Here is a 23,829-nt window from a genome sequence, read left to right on the forward strand (position 1 = left end):
AAACCCAACCTTTTACCAACTGTACTTCTTTTGTCAAGTCGCTTCACCTCTTTGAAAAGCAATTTTCTCTCCCTCATGAAATGGAGGTATCTTGGGCCCATCATGTCCACTCTGTCTAGAAGGTAGGGTCCACAGTTGGAATTATGACAAATAGGCCAAAGCCAAAGGGCATCCGACCTGGCTATAGGAGTAAGACTAATCAGGCCATCTAGGAGCAGCTTTCCTTTGACATTTCTCTCGGGATGGTCTGGGCCCTTCTCTCGGGAGGTTGTATTTATTAATCTCTCTGTAGTAAGTGTTCTCAAGTTAGATTCCATGTCCTGTTCTTGTATCCTCACTATGACTAACACATCACACACAGTATCGTTCAGTAAATGCTGGTTGAATAATGGAGATGTTTCTTCCTAAGTCCCATGAACAGTAGCAGCTGACTGAGCATCATTTTGTATTTAGTGTCAGAAAACTCAGAGACTATCTGAAGTAATCCATGGTTTCCAGTCGGAGCAATACTTTCTCATCTGGGAGGTGACAATGATGACATACATATGCCTCAGGGTTTTTGTGAGGATTAAATGAAAAATGTATCCCAAAGCTGGTTCAGATTAGACGCATGGTAAAGGGAGGAACAGAGCTAGGGGGAGTCAGACCTCGGAGAGTTTCCACTCCACCACCTGCTTCTACTGGGAACTTGAAGAAGCACCTACCTCCTCTGAGCCTCTTTCCCCATCTGAACCGTGAGGTTGGCAGTGCCTGTCCGGCTTCCCTCACAGACTCGTTTGCCGTGATAAAGGAGATGATGAAGATGATAAACAGGCCTACAAATGTAAGAAATTTACTATTGCTGGAAAGAACCATGGGCTGAGGTTTGTAAAACCTGGCTTTGACACTTGCTAGCTCTGCAGCTTAAGCTCCTTAAACACAGTTTCTTCCTATATAAAATGGAAGGGTTCAGTTAGTTTTTCTCAATTTTTTAAATTTTTACAGGTTGGTACCTGAGCTAACATCTGTTGGCAGTCTTCTTTTTGTTTTTTCCTTCTTCTGTTCCCTAAAGCCCCCAAGTACATAGTTGTATATTCTAGTCATGAGTGCCTCTGGTTGTGCTATGTGGGACACCGCCTCAGCGTGGCCTAATGAGCGGTGCCATGTCTGCGCCCAGGATCCAAACTGGCAAAACCCTGGCCTGCCAAAGAGGAGTGTTCAAACGTAACCACTCAGCCACGGGGGCGGCCCCAGTTAGTTTATTTTTGATGCTTTTCCTGTTAATAGTGATGGATTTATAGAAATTCTCTTAATGTGCATATAGGATTAAAACAGTCACATATCTATAACTTCAGGCCTTATGAGTACTAAGAAAACCTTGCACTAAAACTTTTGTCCATCTTCTGAATGCGCTCTGAATTTACTCACTTCATTCTTCTTTGCCGTGCCTAAGGAATCTGACTGTACTCAGTAACCTTCTAAGCTTTTGTCAGTGTTCTCACCTCACTACTAATGAGGTCAGCTCTCTTCTGTTATCCAGTTCGGTGAGATAGAAGGGGTGGGATAACTGAAGATCAACTTGGCTGTTTAACAGCTTTACCAAAGTTTGTCCCACATGTCGGTGGATTAGTCCAGCATATGCATTCATAGGAATGAAAATGCTGGCTTGGGACAGAAATTTCTAGCCTCTGCAACCATGACAACCTTCTCCAGGCTCTTCCTTTCATAAACATCACACCTGTAGTACTTGCAAGGGCCTTGGAGTTCCTCCCATTTAGCCCTCTTGTTTCTCATGTGGGAAACCAGGGCCCGGAGAAGCAGCTTGGGAGTGCTCACGGTGTTCTGAGCAAAGAAATCCAAAGGCCCAACAAGTTGCCTGCCGTATGCTTGGTTCCCCTACAGGGGCTTCGCCACTGAGGAAGAAGAATCTGGCACTTCCCCACAGTTGCATGTTCATCAGAAAATCTGCCCTTTTGATTTCTTGCTACTCTTCAAATAGAACTAGAGCCGTTCGTTTTATTTCAGGTGTGACATTTCACAGCATTTAGCACTTTCAACTGGGAAATGGAGTTGGAGTAATCATATTTGAGTTCTTCAGATCATTCTTTCTCAGTCTTGACTAACTTTATAGAGGGCTTATTCTACGCTAGCCACTGTTAAAGCTTTACGTAGGTCATCTCATTGAATCTTCCAATAAGGAAGGTTATGATCTATGCGGAACTGCATTTTACCTGTGAGGAAAGCGAAGGTAGGAGAGTTTAAGTAATTTTCCAGTGTCACATAGCTAGTATGTGGTAGCCCTGAGATGAATTCAAACAGTCTAATAACAACTACTCTTTACACTTGGCACATGGTAGAAAGAGCAAGGAGTCGATTTTCTTGTCAATAACAATTGCAGATACTCCAAAATCACCTAGGCACATGGATTTGCTGGATGCCTGAGTGTGTTCATACTGAAGTACAAGATCTCCATGGAAAATAATTCCTTATAGCCATAAATGTATATATGTGTATGTGTGTGCATATTTATATATATATAAAAATAATGTTTCATGTCTAACATGTAAGTATTTTTCCATTTTTAGTTTATTACTTTATATTGGTGGGGGAGATTAGCACTAATAGATGTTACAAGGAGGAAGAGTTGTCTTCACAGCACCTTGCACATAGCAACTCTTCAATAAATGCCTGTTGAGTGAATCCTTACTATTCTAAAGGAAATGGCACTGGATCAGGAACCAAAAGATCCAGGTTCTGCTCCTGGTTTTAACAGTGATTCACCGTGAGAACTAGACCAGGTCAGTTTTTGTCTCTGAGCCCTAGTTTCCCATGTCCAAAGTGAGACCAGAAGTGAAGGATCTGTGACTCTGCAGTAGTGTGTTCACTGCAGGGCCCATAGTTGAAGTATCCACGTGGACATCTGAGCATATCAGGCTGAGTTGCCTGGCATTGGCGGGTCTCAAAATATTCATCCATTCTAGCACTCTGGCTGAGCACAGACCTCATCAGTGAGGTGGAAGGGAGTTACCATGAATTTGGAGCAGCACTTGCCAGGTACACTGGTGCTCTGAGCATCTGCTAAAGCAGGTAAGTTAAGTGTTGTACCACTAGGGCTATGGTGAGAAACTCAGAAGTGCTTGTTTGGGCCTCATAGAAGAATGACAGTTGCGTAGAGGGTACTTCCTCTCTAGAGACTCTTAGAGCCGGAAGCCCCTAGGAACCAATAAGGCTGAAAGAAGCAAGAGCCGAATCAGCAAGACTGCAAGAGTGACCAGATCTGAAAGTGGGAAAGTAAGATAAGTGATGTGAGCTGGAAGAATCAAATTTAAAACAGTTTCAAGATCACCGCTCAGGACCTAGAGCAGTAGCAGAGCTGCCGCAGTGCGGACGCCAGCCCTTCAACAGAACACGAGACCTGAAAGCATCAAGGAAGGAGCATGTTACCAGGAGCTTGGGGGCTCTCAGCTTCTGGGCTTTTATTCATGGAATGAGCCTGTCTTTGGTTCTGCCTTGTTTCCCTCTTCATCCTTCCCATATGCCGCTGCGAGCTGGGTCAAAACCGAGAAAGTGCAGATTGCAAACCAAAGAGGAAGCTGGGGTTTATGAGGTGCTATGACCTCCAAAGGTTTGTGTTTCTATCCTCCCATCGGCCTACTGACTGACTTTTTCTGAGAAGAAAACCTTAGACTTATTTAATTACAGGAATATGAGAAGTTTACAGACCCTCTTGTACAATCCTAAATCCAAAATGCTCTGAAAACAGTTTTTAAAAATAATTTTGTGGCAAACTCATTTGGTGGTAAACCTGACCAAAACTGATAGGACACTTATAGTCTTTATATACCTCACTTAGTGAGAATATTCATATGTTTGGTGGCCAAAACCTTCCTGCATTTGCTTGCAGAATACCCCTGCAGATGCTGCTGTGGGTGATACACAATTTGTGGAAAATGCATCTTCCTACCTTTCTCAAATTAAAAGAATTCTGAATTCCAAAAACATCTGGCCCTAAGGATTTCAGAGAAGAGACTGTCAAGGCATAAATTGTTTTCCTTAAATTTTGGTGTATTTATTTATCCCTTAAGGAAATGAATGATGATCTTCCGTGACAGAGGAAACAAAGTAGGGGGAGGGGAGAAGCAAAACAAACGTAAATGGTGGTTCTTATGGTAATAAACAGTAGCTGAAGCTCCTGGGGCTCTAGCTCCTCAATAGGAATAGATCCCTTGGAGGACAGAAATCTCAATCTGCACCTTTCTTGCAATTAAAAAAAAAACAGATTTCGCTGTGGAACTGCCTCACCCTCTCCCGCTTTGCAGCCGCCTGAGCTGTAAGAACTGCTCAGCCTCGTGTGACTCACGGAACCATAGCGCCACCTTTCTTCCAGGTTTGGAATCGAATCTTCACACAGCCGCTTGCTGACTTGCCTGCTTAAACTGTTAATCCACAAGACTACAAGGAAATTCCTTGGCGCTCGAATCATAAAGGAAGAGCTGCAAAGAGGGCAAGAAAATGTGTTTGTTTCTCTTTGGTCCCTGAGCAATTAAATTCGTAACCTAATCTGATATCAGGAAGTATGGGCCATAAACCGTGTGTTTAATTAGTCCGCACCAAGTGAGTCATTTTACACACTAGACGTTTTAATTTACAACCTGCTGCACTGCAGCACTTTCCTAGGACTTCTGCTGTGTAATAAAGTATTCTGAGGCTTTAAAAATATAGATACACTTTCTTAGTTCACATTTTTTCTTTCTTTTCAATTTTCAGTTGCAAATCAAGCACGCAGTTACAGAAGCAGAGATTCAAAAATTGAAGACCAAGGTAAGCACCAATGAGTGGTGTTGGAATTGTATTTTTTTAAACTTTCTATGCCGTGAATAAATTCAACCCTAGGACTAAAGGATTTGTTCCTGTGCATTTGAAAGAATACAAATGTGAGAGATTCATTTCCAGTGTTAGATGTGTAGACACACCCGCTAGTGAGAACCATACCCCGAGGGGATAAGCACCACTATACCCCATCAGTGAAAAGAGCACAATATTTTAAAAATACACATTTACATATTTTCACAATGTGGCCAGTTCCCTCTCGACTTTCCTCAGAGAGTCAATATTTTTAATGGTTCAAACATGCGAATAGCGTTAGACCACTAATTTCTTAAGCACAAGCTATTACACTTCTCTCTGTCTTTTTATTTGTCTTATTTTAGATAGATTTAATCACTTATTTATTTTTAACTTATTCATCAGAAACAATGTATTTTAACATAGCTCATTAATTATTTTTTGTAGAAAAAATTCCAGTTTCCAATAATTAAATATTGTGAAATTTGATATATGAATAATTGATTTTAGGTGCCAGATGCTATTGGAAATTTTTAGACAAGCTTAGTTCACATTATTTAAATTTGTGGAAAATAACAGATCTTGATAAAAGGGAGAATGTATTTTTAGTTTATATATGAAATAATACAAAATTCAAAAGGACGTTTTAAATTGGTAACTAATAAAGTACTTGTAATTTCCTAGAACTGAGCCTAGTTTTATCAAATATATAATTTTAAAGATTTGAAAATATCTTTGGAGTGACTTTTAAAACAATATTGTTTGTTGTTTATGGTCTTTTAAAAATTAAGACATAATTTCTCACCCACCACTAACAATCTGTTTTCCTATTCACGTTGAACACTTATTTTGGTTTTTCCATGTGTTTTAAATGGAGATGAATTAGCAAGGCTATTTTGGTTAAATGGTATTCTCAGCTAATAACTCTGTAGCTCTTTAGTCAAAACATGTCTATACATCATTCATGGTGTCAGCCAAGCTCTTTTAATAATAATTTTTAAATTAGTAGTGGTTGGTAAATAAACACTGTGAGTACAAAAGATTGCTTAATAAAAGATGCAGTAAAAACCCAGTCCTGTTTTAAATTGCTATTGTTTCTTGGCACAGAATGGAAGAATAGATTTTTTTTGATTGTTGGTTACAATCAGGGAAAAAGATTACCCTGTGATTGTAAGTGCTTTAACAAAGCTTATATGTTAGACTATAAACATTTAATTTAGAAAATCCCATAAATTAGTAGTTTATCTTTTTCTCATTATTATATTGGCATATAACCTCCATAGATTAGCTTACTTTACTCTATGACTCTTTATATCCATTTTGATAATAGAATTCCTAATTTTGAAATATTTTGACTATTTTTTACTTTGTAATCTCTTTTGCCAATGAATTTAGTTTAAAATATACATAAAAACACACACACATATATATTTCCATTTACTGAATGCTGTATGATTTTGGAACGTCTTAGATTTTGAAAATTGGTAGTTTATAATGACTCTACATCCTTTGAACTTTAAAGGAGGCATATGAAATAGATGAAGCACTAGTTTAAAAGTCAGGCAGTTATTGTGAATAAATAACCTCTGACCCCTCACCTAAAGGCTCAGCCTTGAGTTTCTATAGAAATAGGGGACTTGGACTAGTATACCATCTATTTCTAAGAATCCTTGGAAACAGAAACCACATGAAACTGCCTTTCTGTTCCACTGGAAGGATTTAAATTAATTCAGCAATAATTTATATTTTAACTTAAACTATTTTTTATGCTTTTATGCAAATTGGGGTTTTTAAGGCTCTAGAAATTTAGGAAACGGCCAGCTAAATAATGAGCTATGGACTTGTTCGTTCAGTTGAAATAAAGGATGTAATAATGTTATCAAAAGGAATAAAAACGAAGTAAAAATAACTAACATTTTTTGGATTATTCCGTCCAAGGACCTTTTGAAGCATGCTGATGTGTTATGTCACAATTCTGTTTGATAGATAATACGGTTGAGTCTTAGAGAACTTCAGTTACTTGCCTAAGTTTTAAAGGGCAATAATGGCAAAGTGGATTCAAATCCGAAGTGAATGACGGCAGAGTCCCCCTCTTAACCATGAGGCCATACTGTGCTGCTGCACCTCTCTCCTTCCCAGCTTGCGTCTCTCCCTCTCTTTTTAGTTAACTTTTACGCATAGTTCTATGTTAGAAAAACTCTAAAAGAAAACATGTTGAAGTTCATTAGAGAGAATCACTCCAGCTCTAAAACATTTTTTACTGTTCACAGAATTTCAGACCACCTGGTGTAATGGAAAGATCATGGGAGTTGGAATCAAATTCAAGTTTTATCATTTACCAGATGTGTGGCCTTGGACAAAGCGTTTTACTTTTTAAGGCCCCATTTTATAATCTTTGAATGTTGAAATACTTGCTCTTCTTATCTCAAGTTGTTTGATGATTAAGTATATGTAACAGTGGAATTTAATCTAAAACATGCTGTAAAAATATGAGGGATTTTTGCTGCAGGAGTACCCAGATTATTCTTGCTTTGACGTTTGCTTTATCCAGCTGCAAGCAGCAGAAAATGAGAAAGTGAGGTGGGAACTAGAAAAAACCCAGCTCCAACAGAATATAGAAGAGAATAAAGAAAGAATGTTAAAGTTGGAGAGCTACTGGATCGAGGCTCAAACGTTATGCCACACAGTGAACGAACACCTCAAAGAGACTCAAAGCCAGTATCAGGCCTTGGAAAAGAAATACAACAAGGCAAAGAAATTGATCAAGGATTTTCAACAAAAGTAAGCACCTTCTAATGACTAAAGAATAGTTGTATGCGTCTAAAGAAGGTTTATATCCTGTAATTTTCTAATATCTATTGGAATAGAAGAGATGACCTCAGAGTTATCCCTCTAGGAAGCATAGTTAAAGCGTAAATAGACATTAAGTTTTGGAAATCACTTCTATCACTTTTGCATATGAGATTATATTTTGTTTATTTTACAACTTTTTGGCAACCAGTTACCTTTTGTTTTATTTATTTATTTTGATAGTTAATCATTGATAGTAGCTATTAAAACATTTGAATACCTTTCCTTTTTTTTTTTTTTTTAAAGATTTTATTTTTTTCCTTTTTCTCCCCAAAGCCCCCTGGTACATAGTTGTATATTCTTTGTTGTGGGTCCTTCTAGTTGTGGCACGTGGGACGCTGCCTCAGCGTGTTTTGATGAGCAGTGCCATGTCCACGCCCAGGATTCAAACCAACAAAACACTGGGCCACCTGCAGCTGAGCGCACGAACTTAACCACTCGGCCACAGGGCCAGCCCCTGAATACCTTTCCTTTTTGAAGCACCTCTGTGAGTTGGAAGCAAAAAGCCCAGCTGAAGTCAGGCAAAATGACTGTTGGACATAGTATGTTGCAAAGCAGCAGTTGGGGCCTTGATGAGGTTGCTTCTGTCTTTATTCTGAGAATCAATAACTGCAGAATTTTCCCCTACAGATCATGTAAATATTGACGAGCAAGACCCTCTGCCCTGCTGCTTTCCTTTTCTCAGCTGTTGAGAGAATCCCAAGGGCCTCAGGTCACTGCAGTGGGAGAGACCCTCGCCACACTCTGCTTTTGAGTTTCAGCAGTTCTTGCTGAGCTCGTGCCGCTTTGCTTCCATCTGTGGGCTCTTGGTGTAATTTCAGGGAGACTGACCAGGAAGATTTTTACCAGATTTTTTCCATCAGTTACTTCTGGCTAGCTAGAACAGTAAAAAGTAGTGCCAGGACCTCTTCTGGTTTTCCATGCCAAGCCTTAGAAGCTAAGCATATATGTCAGGTTCTCCATGTCTCAATTATTTCCTATCATGGAAATAACATTTTTAATATTTACAAGAGATTGCTGTAAAGTTTATTGTTTAAAAGGGGGAAATTGCTCTTTATGACCATAAATTTCATATATCACTATTTTAACTCTTCTTGCGAAAAATATCATACCTAACTTTATTTCATATGGTAATTTTATAATAAATTTTGCTCAGTTTGCATATTGTATTCCAGGCTCTCAAAGTGGAGATTTTTCTCCTTCTCCCCGTATTATCCTGAGGTGTGTAAGTGATTGCTGACCCACCCAGCCCCTCTCCACTGTTGTTCAAAGGAAGCAATCTTATTATAATTATCTTTTTTAAACTCTTGCCATCTAGTTCCATCAGTTTATTAGGTAAATGACTTTGTAAACGTTGAATTATATCTACCTCACATGTAATTATCTCCACTAAATTACCCAAGGTGAGTCATTAGTTCATTAGCTCCTATCTTAAATATGTGCAGGAGCTCTAGAATCAGGAGCTACAAATGAAAATCACAGTAAGCAGAATCAAAGTATTTTTATTTATTTTGTGATCCATTAAAAATGTTTTCTTTGCCTTCATTACTATATACCTTTACTCTGTGATTGAGTCTTGCTTATTTAAACAACTGTCCAGTTATTTATTCCACTGTGCAGTTTATTTATTCGGATAAGAACTTTCATGTTTCCTCATTTAGTGAATGTTTGATGCAATCAGATCTATTATTTTCTTCTTAAGAGAACTTGATTTCATCAAAAGACAGGAAGCGGAAAGAAAGAAAATAGAAGATTTGGAAAAAGCTCATCTTGTGGAAGTTCAAGGCCTGCAAGTCCGGGTGAGTTTTGTGCTCATAGGATAGTTTTCCCTAGTACCTCGAGAGGAGGCTGGTTTAGAGTTTCATGGATGGATTTCTTCTTTGTTAGATAAGAGATTTGGAAGCTGAGGTGTTCAGGCTACTGAAGCAAAATGGGACTCAAGTGAACAATAACAACAACATCTTTGAGAGGAGAACGTCTCTTGGCGAGGTCTCTAAGGGAGAGGCCGTGGAGAACTTGGATGTCAGGCAGACGTCTTGTCAAGATGGCCTAAGTCGAGGTTTGTTTAACCACAAAAATTGTTTTTAATGACTATAAAATTTGGCCTTACATTCTTCTTTTTCTTACCCAGAAATTTAAAAGTTGAAAAATCCTTCCTGCTGTGTAAAGAAGAAAGGGCTTATCATTTAGCTCTGTCCTAACCAAAACAGATGCTGTGATGTAAAGAAATAACAAAATTCCAACTTAACACAAGCCAAACATTATCTTAGTATAAATAGCCTTAATAAACTACTTTAAAATGATAGTTCATCCCATCTAGGGTCAGCTACACTGCTTATGTCTTAATGAGTAAGACTTAAAATTTTTAAATCTCTAGAATGAAGATCTTTTTCATAACATCAGCAGGCTGACTGCTACTTCTAGTAGTTGAGATTTGTTGAGTCAAGAAGTTCTGTACAGTTTTGTGCTTTCACCTTGGTGTCCCGTGTATACTTCTCGTCCTTTCCTGTCAAAGACCAAGTAAGACCAAAACACTAGAAACAGTTTCTATTTTAAATGGTGATCTTCTTTCAAACACCAACCATAAATTAATCACTTATTTTCTTGCGCAGACACACACTCATACATAGATTGTGTGCATATGAAGGTGAATGAATGTTTTAATATCTATGGTATGTTTATGAATTATAAAATGTTTAGGAATTTATAAAGATAAGTACACAGGAGGATATAAAACGTTTGGTTTCATCTTTAAAATATGTATCTACCAGTCCTTGGAAGAAGTGAACCTAAAAGAGTAGTGAGCAGCAGCCTTGCGCTGATCGCGCTGACAGCACACAGGCAGTGATCTGACACGCAGTAAACTCCGTTCACTAACGAGCTGTTTAATTCTTTGATGAGCTTTCTCACATAGTAAAATGTCTTCGAGGTTTTCCTGATAAACAAGTGTTTATATCATATCATTAACTTTTAGAACTAAGCTCTTAGCCGTTAGAAATGAAAAGTTTGGGAAATCTTCATTTAAAATTCAAGTGATATTTAGAGATTTGAGTTCCAAGGTTAGATCCTTTAGGTGAGTTTTCCCTTAATAAGATATAATCTGTAAATAACAGCCCCTGGGCAGCTTGTAGAGGAGTATTTAGCACCAGCATTACTACTAACTGAAGAGCTGTGTGACTTAAGGAAGGTCTTTCAATTTCCCCGGGTTGCTTTTACTATGTATAATATAAAAATAGTAATACTGCTTTTTTCCTTACCCTAAGGAGTGTTTTTTTTTTAATTAATATTATGGTAGATTACAACCTTGTGAGATTTCAGTTGTACATTGTTGTTAGTCATGTTGTGGGTACACCACTTCCCCCTTTGTGCCCTCCCCCCACCCCCCCTTTTCCCTGGTAACCACCGATCAGTTCTCCTTGTCAATACATTAACTTCCACCTATGAGTGGAGTCATATAGAGTTCATCTTTCTCTGACTGGCTTATTTCGCTTAACATAATACCCTCGAGGTCCATCCATGTTACTGCAAATGGGCCAATTTTGTCTTTTTTATGGCTGAGTAGTATTCCATTGTGTATGTATACCATATCTTCTTTATCCAATCATCAGTTTCTGGGCATGTAGGTTGGTTCCACGTCTTGGCTATTGTAAATAATGCTTCGATGAACATAGGGGTGCAAGGGACTCTTGGGATTTCTGATTTCAGGTTCTTAGGATAGATACCCAGGAATGGGATGGCTGGGTCATAGGGTATTTCTATTTTTAACTTTTTGAGAAATCTCCATACTGTTTTCCATAGTGGCTGTACCAGTTTGCATTCCTACCAGCAGTGTATGAGGGTTCCTTTTTCTCCACAACCTCTCCAACATTTGTCGCTCTTGGTTTTGGATGTTTTTGCCAATCTAACGGGTATAAGGTGATATCTTAGTGTAGTTTTGATTTGCATTTCCCTGATGATTAGCGATGATGAACATCTTTTCATGTGTCTATTGTCCATGCTTATATCTTCTTTTGAGAAATGTCTGTTCATGTCCTCTGCCCATAATTGATTGGGTTGTTTGTTTTTTTGTTATTAAGTTGTGTGAGTTCTTTGTATATTATGGAGATTAACCCTTTGTCGGATAAGTGGCTTGTAAATATTTTTTCCCAATTAGTGGGCTGTTTTTTTGTTTCAATCCTGTTTTCCCTTGCCTTGAAGAGCTCTTTAGTCTAATGAAGTCCCATTTGTTTATTCTTTCTATTGTTTCCCTCAACTGAAGAGTTATAGTGTCCAAAAAGATTCTTTTGAAACTGATGTCAAAGAGTGTACTGCCTATATTCTCTTCTAGAAGACTTATTGTTTCAGGCCTAATCTTTAGGTCTTTGATCCATTTTGAGTTTATTTTGGGGTGTGGTGAAAAAGAATGGTCAATTTTCAATCTTTTGCATGTGGCTGTCCAGTTTTCTCAGCACCATTTGTTGAAGAGACTTTCTTTTCTCCAATGTAGGCCCTCTGCTCCTTTGTTGAAGATTAGCTGTCCGTAGATGTGTGGTTTTATCTCTGGGCTTTCAATTCTGTTCCATTGATCTGTGGACCTGTTTTTGTACCAGTACCATGCTGTTTTGATCACTGTAGCTTTGTAGTATGTTTTGAAATCAGGGATTGTGATTCCTCCGGCTTTGTTTTTCTTACTCAGGATTGCTTTAGCAATTCGCGGTCTTTTGTTGCCCCATATGAATTTTAGGATTCTTTGTTCAATTTCTGTAAAGAATGTCCTTGGGATTCTGATTGGGATAGCATTGAATCTGTATATTGCTTTAGGTAGTATGGACATTTTGACTATGTTTATTCTTCCAATCCATGTGCATGGAATGTCTTTCCATCTCTTTATGTCATCGTCAGTTTCTTTCAAGAAAGTCTTGTAGTTTTCATTGTATAAATCCTTCACTTCCTTGGTTAAATTTACCCCAAGGTATTTTATTCTTTTCGTTGCGATTGTGAATGGTATTGAGTTCTTGAGTTCTTTTTCTGTTAGTTCATTGTTAGTGTATAGAAATACTACTGATTTATGTATGTTGATTTTATACCCTGCTACTTTGCTGTAGTTGTTGATTGTTTCTAATAGTTTTTCTATGGATTCTTTGGGGTTTTCTATATATAAGATCATGTCGTCTGCAAACAGCGAGAGTTTTACTTCTCATTACCTATTTGGATTCCTTTTATTTCTTTTTCCTGCCGAATTGCTCTGGCCAACACCTCCAGTGCTATGTTGAATAGGTGTGGTGAAAGTGGGCACCCTTGTCTTGTTCCTGTCCTCAGAGGGATGGCTTTCAGTTTTTGTCCATTGAGTATGATGTTGGCTGTGGGTTTGTCATATATGGCCTTTCTTATGTTGAGGTACTTTCCTTCTATACCCGTTTTATTGAGGGTTTTTATCATAAATGGATGTTGGATCTTGTCAAATGCTTTCTCTGCATCTATTGAGATGATCATGTGGTTTTTGTTTCTCGTTTTGTTAATGTAGTGTATCACGTTGATTGACTTGTGGATGTTGAACCATCCCTGTGTCCCTGGTATAAAACCCACTTGGTCATGGTGTATAATCTTTTTGATGTATTGCTGTATTCGGTTTGCCAGAATTTTGTTGAGGATTTTTGCATCTATGTTCATCAGTGATATCGGCCTGTAGTTTTCCTTCTTTGTGTTGTCCTTGTCAGGTTTGGGGATCAGAGTGATGTTGGCTTCATAGAATGTGTTAGGGAGTGCTCCATCTTCCTCAATTTCTGGAATAGTTTGAGAAGGATAGGTTTTAAATCTTCTTTGAAGGTTTGGTAGAATTCTCCAGAGAAGCCATCTGGTCCTGGACTCTTATTTTTGGGGAGGTTTTTGATTACTGTTTCTCTTTCCTTACTTGTGATTGGCCTATTCAGATTCTCCATTTCTTCCTGATTCAGTTGGGGAGGTTGTAGGAGTCTAGGAATTTGTCCATTTCTTCTAGGTTGTTCAATTTGTTGGCATATAGTTTTTCATAGTATTCTCTTATGATCCCTTGTATTTCATTGGTATCTGTTGTGATTTCTCCTCTCTCATTCCTAATTTTATTTATTTGAGATTTCTCTCTTCTTTTCTTGGTGAGTCTGGCTAAGGGTTTGTCGATTTTGTTAATTTTTTCGAAGAACCAACTCTTTGTTTCATTGATCCTTTCTACTGTCTTTTTTGTTTCAATATCGTTTATTTCTGCTCTTATTTTTATTATTTCCCTCCTTCTACTGACTCTGGGCTTTGTTTATTCTTCTTTTTCTAATTCTGTTAGGTGTCGTTTGAGGTTGCTTATGTGAACTTTTTCTTGTTTAGTGAGGTGAGCCTGTATTGCAATGAATTTCCCTCTTAGGACTGCTTTTGCTGCATCCCAAATGATTTGGTATGTTGTGTTCTCATTTTCATTTGTCTCCAGATAATATTTGATTTTTTCTTTAATTTCTTCAATAATCCATTGTTTGTTGAGAAGCGTGTTGTTTAGTCTCCACATTTTTGCACCTTTCTCTGCTTTTTTCTTGTAGTTGATTTCTAGTTTAATAGCATTATGATCAGAAAAGATGCTTGATATTATTTCAACTCTCTTGTATTTATTGATGCTTGCTTTGTTTCCCAAAATATGGTCAGTCCTTGAGAATGTTCCATGTGCACTTGAGAAGAATGTGTAACCTGTTGTTTTTGGATGAAGTGTTCTATATATATCTAAGTTACTGGGTTTAACTTAATGACGTTCTAGATTGACATACCTGTCCAACTACATCACAAAGGCACAGAGAAACTCCTCAAGTTTTCTCCAAGCTGGAGTTTCTGGGACATAACCCATCCAACTGAAAGCATTTCCAACTAGTTAAAATGCACCCAGGGGGTGAGTCTCTGGGTTAAGGCAGTAAGGCTGGTGTCCAACTGACAAGGCCAGAGAAAGGGTGCAAAGGTGCCTGACTGCAGGCATCAACATAGTTGTAAGATCTAGTCAAATCCCACTTAGCCCAGGGCACTTAGCCCCTGAGCCAGCACAGGTGAGCCAGGCAGGGAAGCAGGAGGCAAAGGCCTGGAGAACAAAGGAAAAGAGATCAGGCCTCACCCTCATGGTCTCTTCCCCAAGGGTTATCGAGATAGAGGTCACACAGCAGTTCCCGTGCCGGGGCACACAACACCATCAGGACAGTTCCCAGAATAAACCACAGGTCTCCTATCCTCATAACCAACTCAGTAGGCCACCTAAAATGCTTAACGAGTCAATCGCCAAGAGAGGGCACCCCACGTGGTCGCCGGGGTGATCAGGCCAGGAAACCAGAGAGGGGGCTCCCAGGAGTGGAGCCTTTGACACTTTAAAGATTTCCTTGTTTCTCTATTGCAAAGCTCAAAAGGAGCCAAAAAAATGGTCACTGTCACTTTAAGAGAGAGGAAGGAAAAGGGTCCATTACCTTGAAAATCTCCCGAACCAAGGGCAGCATTTTACCCATTCTGCCTGTGAGGTTCCTACAACAGGGGACAATGGGGGGGGGGGTGGTCCCCCTGCATTGCATCCCTTGTATACCTTCCCTATTATGCCTGGCAGTCATAAGTGTCAGGTGAATTGTCCCAAAGATAAAAGAACAGAGAAAAACAGTTAAGAATTTTTCCGCCGGTCTGGGGGACATTCTACCCAATTGCATCCTGGAGCCATTCTCCCAAGAAGGGGTTCCCATACTCAACCAAAGTTTAGAGTTTGGTACTTTCCTTGAACTGGAGTCCCGATTGGGACTTTCCCGCAGTTCAGAGAGTGATCAGGTGCCAGAGGAAGGGATCCCAATCCAGCCTTAGGAAAAGAAACCTTCCACGGGAGTCTTGGAGATTGGCGGCCGTCCTAAAGACTTAAGTGGCCGACGCGTGCCCATGTAAAATTTGTCTATTAGAGATAGAGTCAGGAAGGAATGGATTAATTCATTTTCCATCACCCTCAGGCTTAAGGTACTGATTCTCTTCAGGCTGAATGCCACGCCTTGCCCCATAGAGTAGCCATGGGCAGCAAACATGGATTCATACAGCTGTCCGAGAAGGTTCCCGATGGAGCAGTGAATTTAGATCCATCCTTGAAAAAGAGAAAGGCACAAGGAAGACTACAACTTCAGCTGACAAGCTGGTGAAGCAAGCGGGCTCAGCAAGCCAAGGAATCAAAAGAAAGACTTCCTGGGCTCAAGGTCTCGAAGCAGCACTCCTCTATTCAAATAGCATGGGGACAGGGCCTGTGGGCAGTGAAGAGCTGCAGCATGGCGACAGGACCCATGGCCAGGACTCAACAGGTCTTAGTCTTATAATATTGCATAAGGAAATATTCCTAGGCAGACATTTTAAAACATACTCAGGCAGTTGATATAACCTCTTTATAAAGAAAATCAGCTCAAGCATTCCAACCTTTACAATCTTGTCAACACTTAGACCTTTACATTTCACCAATTCAATTATAACCTTAGTCAGGGTTTAAACCTAGTTACCATTTTCTTGTGTTTCCTTTTTAATTTGGCTTTTTTCATAGATACCAATAAAAATTATGATGAGAGCTCTCACAATTTTCTCCCCAGTTTAGAAGTTTTCCGAATTTAAATGATCCATCGTCTGGCCGAATTGACGAATAGGATCTTAACAGCGACTCAACCAAAGCTTAACCAAGAACAAAGAGGCGTCCCCAAAAGAGATCCAGAAAATTCACTCCCAAAAATAGCCTAAGAAAGTAAAGACAAGCAACAAAGGTTGAGCCCAGACAACAGGCTTATAGAGATGCCTGTGTCTTATGACAAACAAAAAGACAGAGACAAGGAAAAGTCTATCTCTGGGAGGAAAAGGATCTACAACCAGGGAGTACTCAAATCCTAGAGTCGCTGAATCCAAGAAGCTAGCCTCACCAACATTTTCTCCTGCTAATCTAAATTCAGAAGAGCAAAATCTCACCACTCTTGCTTCCATTGGAGCCTGCAAGCAGAGATCCGGGAGACCGACGTGGTAAGAACTCTTACCTCTTGCCGGCTCTCGTCAGGGGTCCGGGATCTCTCGGCCACAGCAGTCCAGGAGCAAGCAATGTCCAGCCAGTGAAATTTTATCCTGCCAGCTACGCCAGGACTGTAGGGGAGGAGGACATTTCCTCTTCCCAAATGTGGGTTCGTCTGGCCAGAGAACGAATTAAATTCACATGAGACAGAATAGCAAGAGAAAATTAAACAAAGCTTTATGAGGAACCATGGCCCGGGGCCTTTCTTCCCGAAGAAAGAAAGGGCACCCTACCCTAAGGAGTGTTTTGAGGCTTTATGACTTAGTCTATGAGGTGACAAAAAGCAATTTTATTACAACTTTCATAGAATTACAATTTTTATATCTGGAACTCTATAAGATTGATTTCTAAGGAAAGATGTCAAATCAAATCAGTGTTTTTTTCACCTTTTGAATATTTTTAATTCTTAGAATTAATTGCAGTTTATAATAAATATGTGTTCCTGCTGTGGCATGCACAAAGTGTGATCAGTAACCAGGAGCTTTCCAGAGTCCAATTCATTCATTTCTTTCAGCTCAGAAATCTGTATCTTGTTGAACATGTAATTAATGGTATTTATTAAATTATGTGACTATAGAAGATCAATAAACTATACTATTAACATGCTAATTTGGATCAAAACCCCACATTTCTTCTGAACCCTTTTTCTGTTCTACACCCTCCATTTTGTCACATAATTATCAGTTTCCCTAGCAACAGTGTCGGTTCACAGTGAGATGCAGAGACTACTAATTCTTACTGAAACCAAGCCTTGCTTGTGCAGTGGATGTGGAATCAGTCATCTCAGACATTAGTAGCATACATATCAAGTGGTGCTCCTCCAGTTTTGCTTCGGAGGCAAGTCAGTGATAAATCTCCTTGAATTTCAGTTGCTTGATCACAGAAACTAAAATGGCTTGGCCAGTAGCTAGATAGGAATGCTCTGGAAAGCACTTTTCTAAATTGATCCTTCGCTTCTGTTGCTAGGGAACGCTGAAGTCCTAGAGGTTTAGAAAAGGAAGTAAAGCTACGGACCCAATACAGGCCATTCATCATTGAAAGCTCCCCCCACACACGCCTCCTTGCAGCAGGATGGGTACCGGGGCTGCAGTCGGTCCCGAGAGTCCCCGCCCCTGAGATGCAGTGCACTGCTGCCCTGCCCCCTGTGGACCATCCAGTTCTGATTTGCTTTCCAAGCACTGGAGTGTTTTATTGATAGGATGAGTGGTTTAGCATATATTTAGTCCTTGAGGCAGCTGGGTGAAGCAAAAGGATTATCAGTTTGGGGCAATGAAAAACTATGTTAGAATCAAGTAGTGAAAGAAAGAGAAAGAAAGGAAAGGGAGACGGAAGGAGGCAGAAAGGAAAGAGGAGGACAGGAAGAGCATGTAAGCAGCCGTTTTTTTCACATGGACTCATGTGAATGCTCTTTCAGGACAGTGTCCCAGCTGGGGCTGGACTGATTAGGTGACTCTCGATAATTGAATTATTGTATGTTTTTAGAATGATAAAACCATTTTTCAAACCATGCGAAAATTTACCACAAGGTTGTATTTGAGCACTATTTGTATGGTTTTATCTGTAAACTAAGCTCACTTAAGTATCTTATTAAAATTTTGATAGATTATATATGCAAATTCATTATTTAATATATTCTAATACATTTTTCTTATCATAATAACATAAAGCAAATATAACATTTTTTTCACCAAGAGCCATAACAAACCCTGAATCCCTTCTGGTTTACACCTGTGTGCTAGTCAAATATTATTTTACATGTATTCCAGGATGTGAAAAATGATAATTTTGCTGTACTGCCATGTTTCATGTTTGTCATTTCTTAATGCCTGAGTAATGCTGGTCTGTATGAGTTCTCTACTTTGTATCCAAGGGCCCTGAAGTGGCGAGAGTCTGTGGCTGTCCAGCTAGCTAAGTTAGGATTAGAACAAGAGCAGAAAACAGGCATGTTATAGAAATCTTGGCGGGAAGAATGGTTGTAGTCTTAGTTTGATTAGATTCCCTGGAAAAGTCACTTAAACAACATGCTGTTCCTAAGCTTCCACATATTCCAGGATCCTTATGATAATACTGTTTTCAGCTTCAGATCTTTTAAAGGCTGTTTTGTTAAAGAAAGATTATGTATATTCCACAGAGATACTGAAAGAAAGACTAGGACTGCCAGGTGGAAGTTGCATATGAAGGCAGATTAGGATTTTACTACCCTGAGAGGTCAGAAGTAAATACATACTTTTAAAAAGTTATTTTGAATACTGAAAGCCTGGTAGCGCACTAACTTGCAAGAGGAAGCGTGGCTACTAGGTAGAAACAAGGGTGTTTGTCCCTGCCAAGTATCCAACAAGGTATATGATGTGTAGAGTGGCTGGATCAAGGGTGAGGAAGATAAAGGGTTTGATAGGAGACAAATAAATAGATGATATAAACATTTTAAGAGATGGGAGTTTGAAGAAGAGAAAAAAATGAATAAAATTAGAATCATTTTTCCTGATTTATGGACCTTATGTTAAAGGTGTACCATGGGGTATTCTTGGAGTAAATGTAGGCTTTGAATGCCTGAAGAAAAGTTTATATTTAATTCTGTTAGCATTGTGACCCATTAGCAGTTTTGAGGCATAATGAACTGTGTCACTTATAGTTTGTAAATGTAGTCCACGGATCCCTGTGAAGTTTGGATATTACTACCAAATTCTGCTGCTTTCTCACACTCATCTACTCAGCCAGTAGGCCACCAGTTGAATAGCACTGCATGTTATTTTCCCCAAAGTGTGAACATGGACGATTATATAAAGCATTTTATCCTTAGTTCCTTTAGTTACTTACTATTCCTTAGCTGTAATGAGAACTAAGCAAGAAGAAAAAAGACTTAAGTTGCAAGATGGCAGATTGTAGGAAAGTCTAGACTTTCAGAATAGATTGTGGCTGGAATTACTTACTTACTTCTGGTTGTCTTTAAAAATAAGAATATTTCTTAGTTACTTTTCAGGGAATTTAAGAATATCCTGGAGAAAGGAGCATAAGGATATGGAAATAATACCTTCTTGTTTCCTCTCCTTTCCCTTACGCTTTTTCTACAAAATGATTTGGCTATTGCAGTAGGTCCCAGATTTCCCAAGTGATGATCCCTAAGATGGTAGTCTGCACCTGAATCCTGAACCCAGGATGCTTGGTCCCAAACCCAGGACTTATGAACATGTAAACAGAACTCTGAGCCTGCTTAGATATTTAAGTCAGCCGTGATCATCAGGCCATATTCACGTGGTATTTGCTTGCTGTGACCCAGTTGTTAGGATATTGGTTTGCATGGAATCTGATCTCTCTGAATTGAATCACTTCTTGGAAATTTAAGTAAAGTCTTTATCAGGAAGAGCAGGGGGAAGTAACCAACTGCCGTTAAGGGTATCTGCCCTTTTTACCACTGTGTATTTTTAAATTGTTATACTTTGTTCATTCATGCGTTGTCTGGAAGTAACTTGGAGAGACACCGCTATATGATAGGATAGGGTAGCTTGGAAGTGGCAAGGTAAAGGAGAATAGTGAGGATGAGGACGTGTAGAACCAGAAATGATGCTGCAAGTATATATACCATACTTATACTATTTCTGAGGCTAGGGCTTTAATTTGGCTCTAAACTTTCTAGTTTCCAGAAGAAAATGGAAACCCTTGTCCATTACATTATTCACAGTGTTCCTAAGATAAAAACAAACCATCTGCTCAAGAGAAGTACAACTCTTGGTACTAATCATGATTTGGAGCAAACGGTGGTATTAATATTGATAACATTCTTACAGTAGATCCACTGATGCTTGTATTAGGACGTTTTTACACAGTGGACTGTGTAGACTAAGGGCATCACACATATTCGATGGTGGTGTGCAGTAAATTATTGGGGGAGAAGATGGAGGAGATGTGATAGAACTCAGCTCTCTGGTGACCTAGCTTGTATTTCAGGTCAAGTTGTTAACCATGTTCACAACTTCTCGAATGTGTTACTGGGAGAGATGTGTTCAAAAAAATAACCTCACAGTGTAATTGTGGATTTATCTTTTTCTTCTTTTGGTTGTGTCAGTTTTTGCTTTATGTGTTTGAGGTGACGTTAATGGGTTATTACAATTTAGAATTGCCGTATCTTCTTGGTAGGTTGACCTTTGATCATTAGGAAATGTCCCTCTTTATTTCTAGTAGTTCATCGTATTATATACTTTGTTCGATATTTGAAAAGCTATATCAGCTTTCTTTTGGTTAGTGTTTGTATGGTATATCTTTTTCCATTCTTTTACTGCAAATTTTGTGTCTTTTGTAAGCAGCATATAGTTATTTATTATTTATTATCAGCCTCTCCATCTTATTATTTTAATTTTTTCAGTCTTTAGTTTTAAGATGCATTTAGAAAGTTGGTACTTAATTTATTTTATGCCATGTTGAGTTTAAATCTAACATCTTACTATTTGTTTCTAATCTAACAAAAAGCATCTTTCTTTGGTCTTTTTATCTGCTTTCTTGCCTTCTTATGGATTAATCAAGTAAGGATATTTTCCTTATTTCTTTTTCCCTATATTAACTTTTCTTCTTTTTGTGGCTACCTACAGATATAATTTAGAATATTTATAGGCGAGGATGGACTGAATATTCTTAAGATGTCCCCCATTCAACTTTTGTGGGTTTTTTTTTATTCTCCAAACAAGTTTATTAGTATGATTTAAAACATTTTCTTGAATAATTACAGAAAGAATTTCTGAACGTGAAAGATTATCTTATAACCAATATTTGAAATTGAATAGACAACTTTATTGCCACTCTTCATTTTATTAAAAGCAATCCGTTTATTGGTTCCATGTGAAGTCATGACTGTTGTTTTGTTTGGGAATAAGTCCGTATTGCAATTAAGTATAAAAAATATCTTCTGTAGTTGAAGTGTGATCTGCATTACTGAGTAAAGAGTTGATAAAAATCTTAAAGGAGTTGGGGTTTTGTTTTATTAAGTTCCTTTTATACATTACAAGTGTTATAGTTCTTAAATTAGCTTTTAATAAATATTGAGTGGCAATAAGTTAGAGATTATACTCCCTGGCAGTTGTCTTGAATGTGGTTTTCAGTGTAACTAATGGAGTATAGATCTGTATATTTAACAAACAAGCTGGAGATGGGGTTAATAATACATTTTAATGAAATTTATGCTAACACCGTTGTATTCTGGAATAAAGTTCTTCCTCCTCTCTAAGGTGAGCAGAGTACACACCCATTGGCTGGCCAGGATTCTCTTCACTAAAAAAAGTAATCTACTTGTTCACAAAGACAAATGCTGAATCCAGAAATGTACTTTAAATATATACGTATTTATTTATATTTCCATATATATAACATATCATGACCAACTCATGTCCATGCGAGGAACACAAAGTTGGTTTAACGTTAGAAAATTCATATAATTCACACATAAACTAGAGGAAAAATGTATATAATTATCTTGTTAGATAAAGACAAACATTTAATAAAGTTGAACACTTATTCATGACAAAGAGTTTTTTAAACTAGAGGTACAAAGGAACTTTCTTAACCTGATGTATGAGGCTAAAAAAGTCTCTATCAAACATACTAAGCAGTGAAATGTTAAAATCAAGAATTTCCTTTAAAATTAAGAAGACTTTTTAACATTTCACCACTAAATGTGCTATTACCATTTCTTTTCAGTATTGTCCTGAAGGTCCTAGCAATACTAGGCAAGTAAAAGAGATAAAAGATACAAGAAATGAAAAGAAAGAAGCAAAATTATCATTATTCATTGATAATAGAATTGAATACATAAAAACTCAAGAGTCTACTGATCACTAGAATTAATAAGAGCTTACTTAGCAGGGTGGATGGCTCTAAGAATCATTGGACATCAATCAATTCTAACGAACAGAAAATATAATTTTTGTACAAGCTACCATTTTATAATAGCAACAAAAAAATATAAGGTAGCCCAGTGTAAATTTAATAAAAGAAGCTCAAGACCCATGGAAAGACATTCAAGAAAACCTATATATATATATATATATATATATATATATATATATATATATATATATATTTAGAAGTAGTAGGAAGCCTCAATATTGTTAGAATGCATTATGCCAAATTAATCTATATAATATTCTACACAATTTTGATCAGAATTTGAACAGGGGTTTTATTTTTTTAGAACTTGATATGTTGTTTCTGTATGGAAGAACAACGTGGCCCAGAATAGTCAAGGTACTCCTGAGAAGAACAAGGTGAGGGAATTTGTTCTTTGAGATGCCAAGACTTATTATAAGGTAATAGTGACTGAGACAGTGGGTGTAGTCTCAGCAATTTACTAGTAGAGCAGTGCAACAGAGTAGAGTCTGGAAACAGACTGACCCATTCATGTCAATTTGAGAATAATATGGAAAGCACACTACAGGTTGGTGGTGAAAGAATGGACTAACAAATGGTGCTGGGAAAATTGGCCACTTATATGGAAAAAAGTGAAACTGGATCAGACCTCATATCATTCATGAAATAGATTCCAAGTGGATTAAAAATTTAAATATGAAAGGCAATATTTAAATCCTTCAGAAGAAAATGTAGGAGAACGTGTGTATGATTTCTTAAGACACAAAAATTCCAAATCGTTAAAAGTTTGATAAATTTTACCACAGTAATATTAAGAAATACTAATCATTGAGACATTGTAAAGAACATGGGAAGAGGAGCCAGAAATTGAGAAAAGATATTTGTAGCCCATATAAGTAAGGAAAAAAGTCCAGAATTTACTAAGAACTTACACCAATCATGGGAAGACACAACTGACGTAATAGAAAAATGAACAAAACACGTAGTAGTCAGTTCAAAAAAGAGGAAACCCACAGGTTGGTGAACATAAATAAATGTTCAGCCTCATTGGTAATAAAATGACTGGCAAAGATGAAGTTTCACTGTAATATGTAGTAGCCAGCATGTAGGAACAAAAGGGAAAAGTCATACAACTACTTTCTTAAAACAATTTGGTATTATCCAGTAAAATGGAAGATGAGCAAATTCAGTGGCCCAATAAGTTGACTTCTACGTGTATATATGCTCTCTAGAAACTCTTGCCAATATGTACCAAAAGACGT

At 38.0% G+C, this 23,829-nt stretch overlaps 1 protein-coding gene across 26 annotated transcripts in view; it reads left to right on the forward strand.

The window, feature by feature from the left end:
• The window catches only part of PPP1R9A (protein phosphatase 1 regulatory subunit 9A), a 313,914-nt gene that overhangs the window by 245,378 nt on the left and 44,707 nt on the right, over nt 1–23,829 (forward strand). For all 26 annotated transcript variants that reach the window (XM_070617521.1, XM_070617539.1, XM_070617526.1 and 23 more), the window contains 4 exons: nt 4,747–4,800; nt 7,376–7,605; nt 9,377–9,473; nt 9,562–9,733. In XM_070617521.1, coding sequence (XP_070473622.1) covers nt 4,747–4,800; nt 7,376–7,605; nt 9,377–9,473; nt 9,562–9,733 — 553 coding nt within the window. The remainder of the gene's footprint in view (nt 1–4,746; nt 4,801–7,375; nt 7,606–9,376; nt 9,474–9,561; nt 9,734–23,829) is intronic.

Source organism: Equus przewalskii, chromosome 4, assembly GCF_037783145.1.
Source record: "Equus przewalskii isolate Varuska chromosome 4, EquPr2, whole genome shotgun sequence".
NCBI lineage: Eukaryota > Metazoa > Chordata > Mammalia > Perissodactyla > Equidae > Equus > Equus przewalskii.